This window comes from Pongo abelii, chromosome 8 (assembly GCF_028885655.2).
Source record: "Pongo abelii isolate AG06213 chromosome 8, NHGRI_mPonAbe1-v2.0_pri, whole genome shotgun sequence".
Taxonomy (NCBI): Eukaryota; Metazoa; Chordata; class Mammalia; order Primates; family Hominidae; genus Pongo; species Pongo abelii.
Window position 1 is genome coordinate 26,438,930 of NC_071993.2, and position 13,312 is coordinate 26,452,241.

Below are 13,312 nucleotides of genomic sequence, written 5' to 3' on the forward strand. Positions count from 1 at the left end.
CCAAATCCAACTATGTATTTGGATTCACTATTTATAGCGAATAGGAAGTTCACTGTTTATAATTATGGTAAAATTCTTTGCAAAGGGCTTGGTTTTGTAATACAAGTACTTCTTAAATGGTCAGTTTTAACTTTTGTTAGTTTATATATCTTAGGGGCCTTTCCTAAGACAGGCTACCCATGTTGGTATCAGCTATGTAAAGACACGGGGAGCTCTTTTCCCCAGGAGAAATCTCTGGTAACTTTTACTGCTCCTCTGCAATTCATCTCTAACAATTTTTTCCCCAAGTCAGTCTATGCAATTTCTCTAGTCACTACACAGTCTGTGCAATTTGAAAATTCACCTGCATCCATTAGCTCTCCTTGCTACCTTGATAGGATAGTTTTGCCTAGCACTGACTAGTTAAAAAGCAAATATATAGCAGTTTTTGTTACTGCTATTGCGTTTGGATGCTACACTAGGTAGAACAACATCCTCAAATATGTTTTAGGATGAGGTTACATGCTTTTATTATTTACTAGCCAGTGCTGATAACAGTAATTGGGGTCACTGGACCACTCAATCCAGGGGGCTTCCAGAAAACCACATGGACATTTTGCGTATGTCATTACAATCCTAGAAGTCAACCTGAAAAGTTTTTTGTTAAGTCGGGGTAGTTGTACAGTGCCAAGAATCTAGGTTTTGTTATCAGACAGCTCTAGATTTGAAATCTGCCTCCTGCTAGCTGTGTGACATTCTGCAAGTCACATAATGCTAATAACAACAATAACAATACTACTGCTAATAACAATGTAACGACGTTAGACTGTCAAACACACATTGAGTGGTTACCAAATGTTAGGCAGAGTTTGCTTAATATTGTTTATACTTACTATCTTATTTAACCCTCATACAAATCCTCTGAGACAAATACTGTTATCTTATAAATGAGTAAAAAGAAGAACTTAAACTTCAAGTACACACAGTTAGCATATATGATCTGTGGCAGGAATCCACTATTACATCTCCAGATTTCAAGCTTTTTTATTTTTTTTGAGATGGAGTCTCGCTCTCTCGCCCAGGCTGGAGTGCAGTGGCACGATCTCTGCTCACTGCAAGCTCCGCCTCTGTGTTCACACCATTCTCCTGCCTCAGCCTCCAGAGTAGCTGGGACTACAGGTGCTCACCACCACGCCCGGCTGATTTTTTGTATTTTTTTAGTAGAGACGGGGTTTCACTGTGTTAGCCAGGATGGTCTCGATCTCCTGGCCTGGTGATCCGCCGGCCTCGGCCTCCCAAAGTGCTGGGATTATAGGCGTGGAGCCACCGCTCCCGGCCCAGATTTCAAGCTTTTAACCATAGTCAACTGCCTCTCTGAACCTCGGTTTCCTAATCTGCACTGTAAGTGCAAAATAACTCTCTTGTAGGGTCGGGAGGAGGAGCAGGGATTGCACAGTTACTGCTTCTAAAACTGGTCATTTATCATCGCTGCTGACAGTGTTGCTATTATGTAACCTTAGTCAATTTCTAACAGGAAGGATGTACACATACTTTCTTCTTTGCACTCATGTTTTTAGGAATAGAGCTAAGCCATACTCACTTAGGAAAGGCTGGTAGTATCTCTAGTTTCAGCAGGGCCAATGAATGGGGTCAACTAGTGACTCAAGCACCCCATATGTGACCATCTGCAAGCCTGCCTAGAAATACAGACTCTCCAGTAACCTGCTTTCTTTGGTAAGATAATCAGTTCTTCCCTTTGGAGCTATGGGGAATTAGGCATGAAACTGGGACCATGGTCCAAGGTACATTCTGTGTCTTTTTGCTTCTTCCCACAAAGAGAAGATCTTTCCTGCTGGTGGTTCTACCTGTCGTTCTTCCTGGGACTTTTCCCAGTCAACTTAAGGGAGTTATCTGACCCTATAGCATCATACGACTTTTTTTTTTTTTAGATGGAGTCTTGCTCTGTCGCCAGGCTGGAGTGCAGTGGCACAATCTCGGCTCACTGCAACCTCCGCCTCCCGGGTTCAAGCAATTCTCCTGCCTCACCCACCCGAAGTAGCTGGGACTATAGGCGTGCACCACCATGCCCAGCTAATTTTTATATCTTTAGTAGAGACGAGGTTTCACTTGTCTCTACTAAGGCCAGGATGGTCTCAATATCTTGACCTCGTGATCCGCCCGCCTCGGCCTCCCAAATTACTGGGATTACAGGCGCCACAGCCACCGTGCCTGGCCAGCATCATACGACTTCGTAAAGGCTACTGCTAACCAAGCATCTCAATGCAAAACACCTTGTCCAAAGCAGCAGTCTGTTTCAATGGCCCAGACTTCAATAGCAGTCCCTTCCTAAACACTAACAACTAACTGACAGCAGTGTTATAAAGCATCAGTGGCTACTTAATTGTAAGCTTAAAGGCTGGATGTGTAATTATTAAGGATATACGCTTATGTTATAGACATACTTTTAGACCACACAAAGGGTATGGAACAGTCGCCATCCAAAGCCTCCCAGGCACCAGGCGATGCTTGTGCAGAAAGGCCAGGACTGATCCAACAGCTTCTAATCTGCAGAGGACAATCTGCTGGTTGTCACCCAGTCATCTCTGTCCCCGCAACATATGGGCAGGCAGGGGATGGACAAGGCTACATCTGGAGCGCCTTCTGCTCACTGCCCTGCAGCCTTGAAGGCTCCAAACCATGGCACATATGAAAAGTACTTAGTGTGTTACACAGTTATTTAAATACCTCCCAGGCTAAAATGTCCCAAGCAGCTTTTCTTAACATATGGACCCAGGTCTACGTGCATCAGAATCACCAGGGTGACTGATGAACATGCAAATTCTTGTGCATATTTGTCTATTTATCAGTTTATTATTTGTCTTCCTTGATAGCATGGAAGCCCTGGAGAGTAGAAGCTGTCTTGTTTACCCCAGTTCCTGCAACACTGCTTGGCACATAGCAAGTGCTCAATAAATATTTGTGGGATGAATTAATTCCTGGGCCCTATGCTGAACTACTGAATCAAAATCCCTAAGAATGGGGCCATGTATTTTAAACCAGGACTTGGGTGATTATTATGTTCACTAAATTTTAAGAACCAGCGTTCTAAGGTAATCCGGCCAATTCTAAGATAGAGAAAAAGATGGTAAGTTTCCTCCCCCAAGGCCTCCATATTCACTATCTGGTCAGACATTAAGTTAAACATATTAATAGTCTTGGGTTAAACTTTCCCTTCTAGCCATATTCCTCCAACAAATGTTTATCTACCACCTGCCATATGTCAGGCTCTGGGTCCTAAGCAGACAAAACAAATATAGGTTTGGAAGGCAGAGTGCCCAGGAAAAACTAGAGCCACCCCCATTTCTTTCCAATCTGCCAGAGGTGAACACTTGGAGTTGATGGTTTGACAAGCCTACTCCCTCCTCCTGCGCAAAGTTCGCTGATACAGGAAAGAAACAGACTATATGTTCATTACTGTTTTCCCGGCAGGTTTGGATGACACCTCTGGTTCATGAAAGTCAGATGTGATCTTAAAAGATTTATCTTATCTTAAAATAATCAAACCTTTCCAAACAGGTTTCCTATATGTTTGGCACCTTTGAGTTTGTTCTGGAAGCTTAGATTATATTTCTAGTTACTCTCTGGACTTTTTACCAGTATTTGATCTTGGGCAGTCATTTCTCCTCTCAGGCTGTTGCCTTATTTGAAAAATGAGAAAGTTCGACTAGAATCAGGAATGTCTTGGAGCCCCTTCCAATTTGAATGCACCCTCATCTCTGACTCCTCAGTGCCATCTTACTGCCTTATACTTTAAAAAAGTTAAGTATGATATGATTTGATGAGCAAATAATGATTGTCAAGCTAGTCTACCCAAAATTCTCCCAGGCAAAGGTGTTTAGCTTGTGGTAAACTTGGGTAAAATTCAAGATTTGCAAAAAAAAATTCTAAGAGTTCTCACTCTCAATTTTCTTGTTTACCTGCAAAAATACTATGGCAATTTTAATGTGCTTTAAACTTTATGTAAAAGATAAAGATAATACCCACACTGTCTCAGAAATTTGAACTTTTTATTTACATCAGGGCTGGAGCAAGGTGCTTTAGCACAGCCTGATCTGATCAGGTTGAAAATTACTGCTTTAAGGGATGCCCCCAGGCAAAGCTATGAAATGTGGGAAGAATTATAAGGAGTGAGAAGCTATGTCCTTTCCTCAACCACACCACCCTCCCTCCTTCCCCTCAGTCTCACAGAAGTTCCCCAAAGGTAGGCTGCTCTAATCTAAGCCCATAGTCTCTGCATCAAATGTACCTGTAATGCCCTTTTTTCCATTCCAGCCTGACAAACTAATCACTGGTAAATTGTCCATTACCATTGCCCAGGTAATTGTCTTTCTTTGGGAAACAGCTTCACCTGATTCAGTGATTCCCAGTGCTTTGAGGTTTCATGTCTGCTTTATATATTCCAATTATTTTGTCACACCTCCTTTATTGGCCTGAAAAAAAAGGGTCAAAAATGTAACTTCTCACTATATAATGCTCAAATTATTTTTTTAAATGAAGAAATGTGATAGAAGTAATTTGTAATAAATTAACTTATTTAAATATGTAAAAGCCTAAGCAAGATAGCCCTAGAAGCTGTAATGAAGTCCAATGCTTGCCGTATGTCTAGACTCACAGGGAGAGCCACAAAGGTACTATGGAGTCAGTGACAAATAGCAAAAACCCCACTCACTGCTCACTGTATGCCAATAGTATCCCACAACCATTGATTGTGATAATCACCTCTACCATCAGTTCGTTTTCCAAAAAGTCTTTTAAAAACTTAGATCAATGACTGTGATGCAAAGTTGGCCATGTTAGCAACCTCCAGAGAGCTATTTTGACTTAAAGAATGTTTCTCTGGGCCCGGCGCGGTGGCTCACGCCTGTAATCCCAGCACTTTGGGAGGCCAAGGTGGGCAGATCACGAGGTCAGGAGATCAAGACCATCCTGGCTAACACAGTGAAACCCCGTCTCTACTAAAAAAATACAAAAAATTAGCCGGGCGTGGTGGCGGGCGCCTGTAGTCCCAGCTACTCTGGAGGCTGAGGCAGGAGAATGGCGTGAACCCATGAGGCGGAGCTTGCAGTGAGTCGAGATTGTGCCACTGCACTCCAGCCTGGGCAACAGAGCCAGACTCTGTCTCAAAAAAAAAAATAAAGTTTCTCTGTCTCCCGTACCATGATTATTATAATATTAAGCAAAGCAGTATCTGTGTTTTTATTTTAGGAAAGAAGCATTTTTAGGGTTGAAAGGATGTTTGAAACTTGAGCCCATTAATTTTTGGCCTTCTTTACGCTTTTAGCACTTGGAGTGTCATTAGGTAGCTTTTTCACTTAGTATTTTCATCCAGATGTTTCAGAATGGATTTTCTCTTCCTGCTGTTTCATTGGTATGTGAAATTGCAGGTCGGTTTATTCAAAGGTTTGGAATAAAAAGGTTTTTCTGAACTCTCCTTTCATTGCCAAACGTTTTGTTCCAAATCAGGCTTGTTTTAACTGAATTAAGAGGATGAGTTAATAAGAAGCTTCTGTGCACAGCAGAGGGTCATGGTAATCATTCTACAGGGAACAACGCAATACGGTCACAAGTCTGCAAAACGTGCCAGAAATGATAGTCATGCCTCATCCAGGCAAGTAAATGCATCCTTCCTGGAAGCAGTCAAGGAGTTGTTTTCACCGAGTATTGTTATCAACAGTTTGGGGTTGGACTTTACCCTACTGCGGCCACTTACGTTGTAAAGATGATGAAGCAAATTATTCAAAGCAAATCTATATTTCTTTTTCCTTCCAGAGGGAAAATGATCCCTTCTGATCTTGAAAGAAGGATTCTTGAAGCCAAACAGAAAGTAAGTTTCTTTCGGGAGTTTTATCCAGCCCATATTTCTATTTCCATCCAGTGGAGAACGAAGTGTGTTTTGGTTTTATTTTAAAAAGAGGATCCAAGCCTCAATCTCCCAGGTTTAATGAGAATATAGAATTCTGCATCCAGTCACCATTTATTTCTCTGGGTTATAGGCTCTGCTTTAGAAAAGTTTAAATTGCTGAATAAATATTATATACAGAGATATAGTGAGAGTTTCCAAAGCATTTGTCTTCCTAGGTACCGAGGGTTGGCATGAAACACCCACACATTTGAAAGAGTATTTTCAGAGGCGGGGAAATAGCAGAATGCTAATGCAGTATGTGAGGGACCCTGGTGCGGTTCTTCAGAAGGGGCCAGTTTTTCCCGTGTAGGTGTGTGCTGTTAGCATTGGCTCTCCAGACGTCTTATTTTGCAGGAAGCAATTTAGAACTCTTTTCAGAAGTAACAAGTTCTGAATGCCTGCCCAAGATTCCCAAAGCTCTAGAAAGTCATTTACAACCTGGGATGGCTCACAAATCAGAGAATTTGTTTCTAGAATTCTGTTTACCATTTGGTAGATATAACCTACAGTTTCTGATTTAATAACATACACATGCATTTTATCATTAGGAACTCAGAAATAATTATTTACGTTCATATGCGCTTTTTCGTTTGGTTTTGTTTTACTAAGTGGCAGGCAGCAGGAGAAGGTTTCCCTCATTCTTGTGCAAGTACTAGAACTGCTTCTAGTAACATCAACTACAAGATTAAACCTTTGCTGCCACCTAAAGACTGACACCATAACATCACGTTCTATAGACAGGACAGAGTCCTTGTGGAATGAGGGACTATGGCGATCCTGTTTGTGGCATTCTCCTGCCTTCTTCCAGCCTGTTACTTCAATCAGTTTTCATTTAGCCACGGCCAGAGAGACTGAGGACTAGTTAGACGGATAAAAGTCATGGCGTATTATTTTAGCCGCTCCATGCTGAAACGTGAAATAAATTATCTGGGCATTTTCCAAATAGGAATAATGGGCTGATCAGAGCTACTTCTCTTCATTCTCCTGCCTACTCACTCTAGGGGATTTATGAAGTTTGGAGGCCTCGTTGTGAATAAGGAACACTTGAAAGTGAGCAAAGGGAGTTAAAAGGGCGAGAAAGTCTACCGGGAATATCTACATGTCTCGGGGACGTCCCTGACAGCCTCTGGGTTCGCTACAGCCTCTTAGAATCGGAATGTCTGTTCTTATAAGACACAGTCAGGTCCAACAGCATAGCCTAGAGAACTCGGATTCCAGAGAGTGAACATCAATTTGTCCCAGACCCCAAGGTGTCAATAACTCTGCTGCTGCTGCTTCCCCAAATTCAGACGTGTCTGTTAGGGAGAGAATTTCCATTGCTTCGAATCAGCTTTTTAAAAGAACCCTTGACTCTGTTTTCCATGATTTGGGGCTTTCTTGTTCGCATAGGGGTTTGTTCCTTTCCTCGTGAGTGCCACAGCTGGGACCACCGTGTATGGAGCATTTGACCCCCTCTTAGCGGTCGCTGACATTTGCAAAAAGTATAAGATCTGGATGCATGTGGATGTAAGTATCCCTTAGGGACTGGCCACGAAAATGTCCTTGCACGTTTTTCATTTGGGACACACAAAGGAAATTTGTTTTCTCTTTTTTTAACTTGATAAGCTTATTTTCAGAGTGGTGATATTAAAGCTTTTAAAGATGGCTGAAGCAAATTAGCACACAACTCACACAGTACACACCATGCACCAGAAGCATCCCGAGGCTGATTATACCTTAATGTCCCCAACATGGTAATATTTGTATTTCTATGATCAGTACCCAAGCTGACCACTTTGTTCTCAATTAATTGAGCCATTGCATCCATGGAGGAATACAACCTATGCACACAGTCCTGCTCTTCCTCACTTACCAGAATGGTCAGAAGAGTAAAAAGGAGTTGCATTTATGTAGGAAACCCAGAGAATTAAAAAAAAAACAAAACTGAAGCTCAAGTTAGATATTCCTATATTTAGAGAGGAAAATAGCCTTGACAACTTCCTGGGAAATAAGGACCACCAAAGTTCCAATTTCGTAGCTTGGTCAGCTAAGAAGATAGATTATATTTGAAACGTTTTGACTTCAGGCCTTGTCACACTAAAAAATAATGAAGGTGTTCCCTCCAGAACATTTTCCAATGAAAAGAAATGTGTTAAGTTTTAGAAGGACTGAAGGGATTTAAGTTTAGATGTACTACTAAAAGTGTGGTTTGAAGATTAGCTACCACCTGCAAACTGTTAATGATCCGTATGAGATAAAGAGTTTGTGCCAAACCATCATCAATCACAAACCATCGCTAATCACAAAACATCACAAACTAAGCGCAATGCTTGGCTCAGCTGATAATTTTTTCATTGCAAGACTTTCTCAGCGAAGGAACGCATAAGTTGATGTTCATTCGAGTGCAAGATCCTTATGTTGTCACGGGCCAGCACTGGGTCTAAGCCAGGGCTATAACAATGATCTAGCCCGAGCTTAGATCATTTTGGCTTTATAATAATTATTCAGGCCAAATTAATGCTCTTTTTTTTTTTCTTTTTGAGACAGAGTCTTGCTCTGTTGCCCAGGCTGGAGTGCAGTCGCATGATCTCAGCTCACTGCAACCTCCACCTCCAGGATTCAAGCAATTCTCCTCTTTCAGCTTCCTGAGTAGCTGGGATTACAGGCGTGTGCACCCATGCCCAGCTACTTTTTGCATTTTTAGTAGAGACAGGGTTTCTCCATATTGGCCAGGCTGCTCTCGAACTCCTGACCTCAGGTGATCCACCTGCCTTGGCCTCCCAAAGTGCTGGGATTACAGGCATGAACCGCCATGCCTGGCCTCATTAATGCTCTTTTCTTTAGGAGCAGAAAATTTCCACAGGCTTAGCTAGGTGCATTTCCATTATTCCAGAGTATTCCTGCAGAGCAATCACCAATGTTCTTTATCCTCCCTGATTCACAGTGTGAGTCGTTCATTAGGCTACCAGAGCCCCTTTCATTTTACACATGAGAACACTGAAAAAAGACTGAACCATCTGATATCATTAGTGACCTGGGCCTCAGGACTGGAAACCCTGGTAGACCTTGCTGGCTGATTCAGGAAGAGGATTACCTGGCAACTTCAAAAATGAGAATGTCTGTGTGTCCTGAGCCAGCAGAAGCTATGGGTTGTTCCTCTGGGCCTCCTACTTAAATTAGAACTAGGGAATCTTTTAACCAGTTTTATTAGCTTTTCTTTGAAACATACCAAGTTTACCACTTACTCTTATTAGCTTTAACATTCATACATTCTATAAAGTAGAAAGAATCTTAAAATAGTATATGTTTGGAAAATCAGATTATTTTTTAAAGTGCAAAACAACTGGGCCAGGCGCAGTGTCTCACGCCTGTAATCCCAGCACTTTGGGAGGCCGAGGCAGGTGGATCACCTGAAGTCAGAAGCTCGAGACCAGCCTGGCCAGCATGGTGAAACCTCATCTCTACGAAAAATACAAAAATTAGCCAGGCATGGTGGTGGGTGCCTGTAATCCCAGCTACCTGGGAGGCAGAGGCAGGAGAATCGCTTGAACCCAGGAGGCAGAGGTTGCAGTGAGCCAAGATGGCACCATTGCACTCCAGCCTGGGCAACAAGGGTGAAACTGTCTCAAAAATAAAACAAAACAAAAAAAAAAGGACTGAACTTACAACAAAAGGTGGGGGGAAGCAATTATATCATTAAAGAATTTTATAATCCATTTAAAATTATCCTAGAATTATTTGTACACACAGAGGAAAGAAAATTAATATTTCCAAATGAATCTCCACCTTGGCATTCTGTTTTTAAAGGAGATTACTACACCAATTCAAATCTTCAACCTTGATCAAGTACAAATTGTTAAGATATGTATTCTAATTGCTCAGCTAATTAACTGGTATGAATCTTTCCTGCTTGTGAATTTTGGACACAGAAATTATCCAAAATCACACATCAGTGAAATAGAGTTATGAAGCCACTGCCTATTTCTGGAATCATTTAGACTTGTCAAAGGAGTTTTCCCTGCAACTTGGAAGCTGTTTAATGGCCCTCAGGCCCATCTTCTCTGCCTTACACTGTGGGGACCACAAGGTTTCTCATTCTGAGAACGTGACTTCACGAGGACTAACAGTGCTGGTGATAGGTTTGGGAGAGGGTGTTTCTCCCTCTCCTGCGGACCAGGAGCTATGCCTCCAAGGTGGCTCCTTACACCCATATAAATGTGGGATGGAATCTGAGACCTTAGAATGGCCCTTCAGTGTAAACTCTGAAGGTTAGTGCCAGAAGAAGGTGGTCAACTTCCTAAGTGGCCTGGGGTCAAGATCATTTTCACCCTAGGAGACTCTCGTTAGTCTGGAAGACACCAGACTATAGAAATATAGGCAATGACAAACTGCTACCATTTTCCTTGTATGATCTTTTTTCAGGCAGCTTGGGGTGGGGGATTACTGATGTCCCGAAAACACAAGTGGAAACTGAGTGGCGTGGAGAGGTATGTTGCATTTTTCTTATTAACAACATAAAGTGTTAAAAGCTAACTGTGAAACACAAATTACAGTCAATTTCCAGGAACTCTTGGAATACTGAGTGAGCTCACTCTATTCAGTGCTTGTGTTCCTTGCCTTATGTGGTATTACACTCATGAATATGGGTAAACAACAGAAAAATCAAATATGTAAATATTATGTGTAAACAACAGAAAAATCAGAATACACATCAAGCGACCCAGGTAGAATGTCTTTCAGACATAGAGATTCCTATCTAGGGTCTATTCCTGGGATCTCTGAACCAACCACAAAAATTGTTTAAAACCTACAGGCAGCCCACGTTTTTCTAGGGAGAAGATTTATAGCTTTCATGTTTCATAAAAGGATAATATCCACTGCTTTAAAAAAACACACACACAAATAATTTTGCAAAGCAAATAAGCACCTTGTAACTTATCAATGTTGAAAGTTTGGGTTTGGGGTCTAAGATGGCCAGTTCACTTAAAGTGAAACATACTAGCAAAAGCCTCATCTCATGGTTTCATTCCCGTAATAACCTTTCTCTGACACAGCTCCGACTGATGCTGCAAAGCACCTTTTATTTAGAGCCTACGCAGAAGACTGTTGAGAAAAGCTGAAAAACACAAAGGCAGTGATATCCGATTAGCATAAAGCACATTCAGGTCCAAAGAAAAGAGAAAAACAGAATGCAAAATACAGGCTCTGGTTCTGAACCACACGCAAGGGGAGCCCAGTTCTCTCATCACAACATGGCAGGTCAGACACAGTGGTAAGCTCTGGCACTCCAAGTGACCAAGAAAGCCTGGATTCATCAGAGGCTGCCAAATGCCCACCATCCCCTGCCAAGTTGCCAGATGCTGCCCAGCGAAAGCGTCACACTGGCTCTGCCACTAGACATCTTGGCACAGTTTCTGTTCCAGGACAAGGAGAGACACTGATGGAGCACAGAGGCACTTGTGAGCCCTGGGCATGTGGGAGGCCCAGGCCAGACTGGCTGTGCAGAGGGTGCGATGTGACACCCAGGCCCAAAATGCACAGAGAACCTGTGAGTGTGGAAAGAGAGGGGTATGGTTACTGGGCTGGAGTCAAGAGCATCCCGCCGAATTAATGGAAAGAAGGCAAAAAAGAGTTGGGATACACCAGCTAAGGCCCATGTCAGAAGGGTCACTGTCCCTGAGTCTGATGGCTGGGGTCAGAGCCTGGCTTGGGCACAGCGGTGTTAAGGCACCTGGAGCCACCCAAGCTCTGATTGCAGGGCCCCATTTAGATGCCGGTAGATGAGGGCAGGCGTGTCTCCCTCCCAGAGTCAGCCAGTGCCAGGCCTCTGCTCTTGGACCCTTGGAGCTTCTCCCAGGCCTAATCCCTTTCCATCTTGAAGATCTGCAAGAAAGCAGAAGCTTAAGGAAGAGGCAATGAAGTAAACAGGGAGAGACAATAAAAGAGAGAGAAAGAACAACTTGGAAGGTGCCTGCTCGCATGATCAGAACAATAATTAAGTTCATGTGCTTTCAAGAGAGGTGGCCTATATACAGTACTTTCTCTTCTGTGAGTTTCTGACTGGCACAAAAAGTCTGTTACTTTACCTTTGATGCCACCTGCGACTGTAAGTGCTGAAAGTCCTTGCACATCCGCCACTTAAAAACTCACTAAATTACCTACCCTGAGCCTTAGAAAAATAAACACCCACACGATTCTGTACCAAAGACTATTCTTTGAGAGCAAAGCTTAGAACGTTCATCAGGGAACACAGAGTTCCCTCTTATTGCCACAATTCTTGAAACTGTACTGTAACTAAACTTTTCAAATGGAATAACCATATATGAAGTCCTAAAACTGAGGGGACTGCTGGTGTTCCACTCTGAGCAGAATCCCCTTTAGCCACCCATTTACCCGAGGATACCCCTCTCTCACTGACTTATTAGCAAAAGGCGTACTTTCTAAGTAAATATAGTTGGAAGACCAGTGGAAACCACATAATGTGTATGGCCACAAGTTTAGGAAAGAAATGCGTCTCACTTAGGGAATGACATTTTTCCAAGCTCCACAAACCAAAGTTTATAACTCACCCTAAAAGTAGAGGAAATCCATAGTCAATTCTTGTCCCCAAATCCAGAGGCTCTTTCGTAGTCACAGAGGATCCTGAATGCCATTCGCATACAAAATGTCACAAGGGGGCCGGGCACGGTACTCGTAATCCCAGGACTTTGGGAGGCAGAGATGGAAGGATCATTGAGGCCAGTAACAGAGTGAGACTCCATCTCTACAAAAAGAATTTTTTTTTTTTAATTAACCAGGCATGGTGGCACACATGGCTGTGGTCCTAGCTATTCAGGAGACTGAGTGAGGCAGGACGATCACTGGAGCCCAGGAATTCAAGACTACAGTGAGCTATGAAGGCACCACTGCACTGCAGCCTGGGCAACAGAGTGAGACCCCCATCTCTAAAAAAATAATAATAATAAAAATAAATAAATAAATAAAATGGCACAAACACCTGGAGCCCTGTCTGGCATCCCCTTTGAGAACCAACCAAATTCTCAGAAAACAGCTCTCTTCCTTGCTAGCACTGTCAAAATGTCTAGAGATGGTGCCGCTGAGAGGGCGTGCCATAAGCCCTGAGACTCCAGAGCATGACTCTGTGCATTGTATTTTTATTTATTTTTATTTTTATTTATTTATTTTTGAGATGGAGTCTCACTCTGTCACCCAGGCTGGAGTGTGGCAGCGCAATCTTGCCTCACTGCAACCTCTGCCTCCCAGGTTCAAGCAATTCTCCTGCCTCAACCTCCTGAGTAGCTGGGGTTACAGGTACGCGCCACCATGCCTGGCCAATTTGTTTGTTTGTTTGTATTTTTAGTAGAGATGGGGTTTCACCATGTTGGCCAGGCT

The 13,312-nt window shown here is 42.7% G+C and overlaps 1 protein-coding gene across 2 annotated transcripts in view; it reads left to right on the forward strand.

Moving 5' to 3' along the window:
- The window catches only part of GAD2 (glutamate decarboxylase 2), a 90,492-nt gene that overhangs the window by 49,347 nt on the left and 27,833 nt on the right, over nucleotides 1-13,312 (forward strand). For both annotated transcript variants that reach the window (XM_063727256.1, XM_024253712.3), the window contains exons 9-11: nucleotides 5,809-5,863; nucleotides 7,331-7,447; nucleotides 10,343-10,407. In XM_063727256.1, coding sequence (XP_063583326.1) covers nucleotides 5,809-5,863; nucleotides 7,331-7,447; nucleotides 10,343-10,407 — 237 coding nt within the window. The remainder of the gene's footprint in view (nucleotides 1-5,808; nucleotides 5,864-7,330; nucleotides 7,448-10,342; nucleotides 10,408-13,312) is intronic.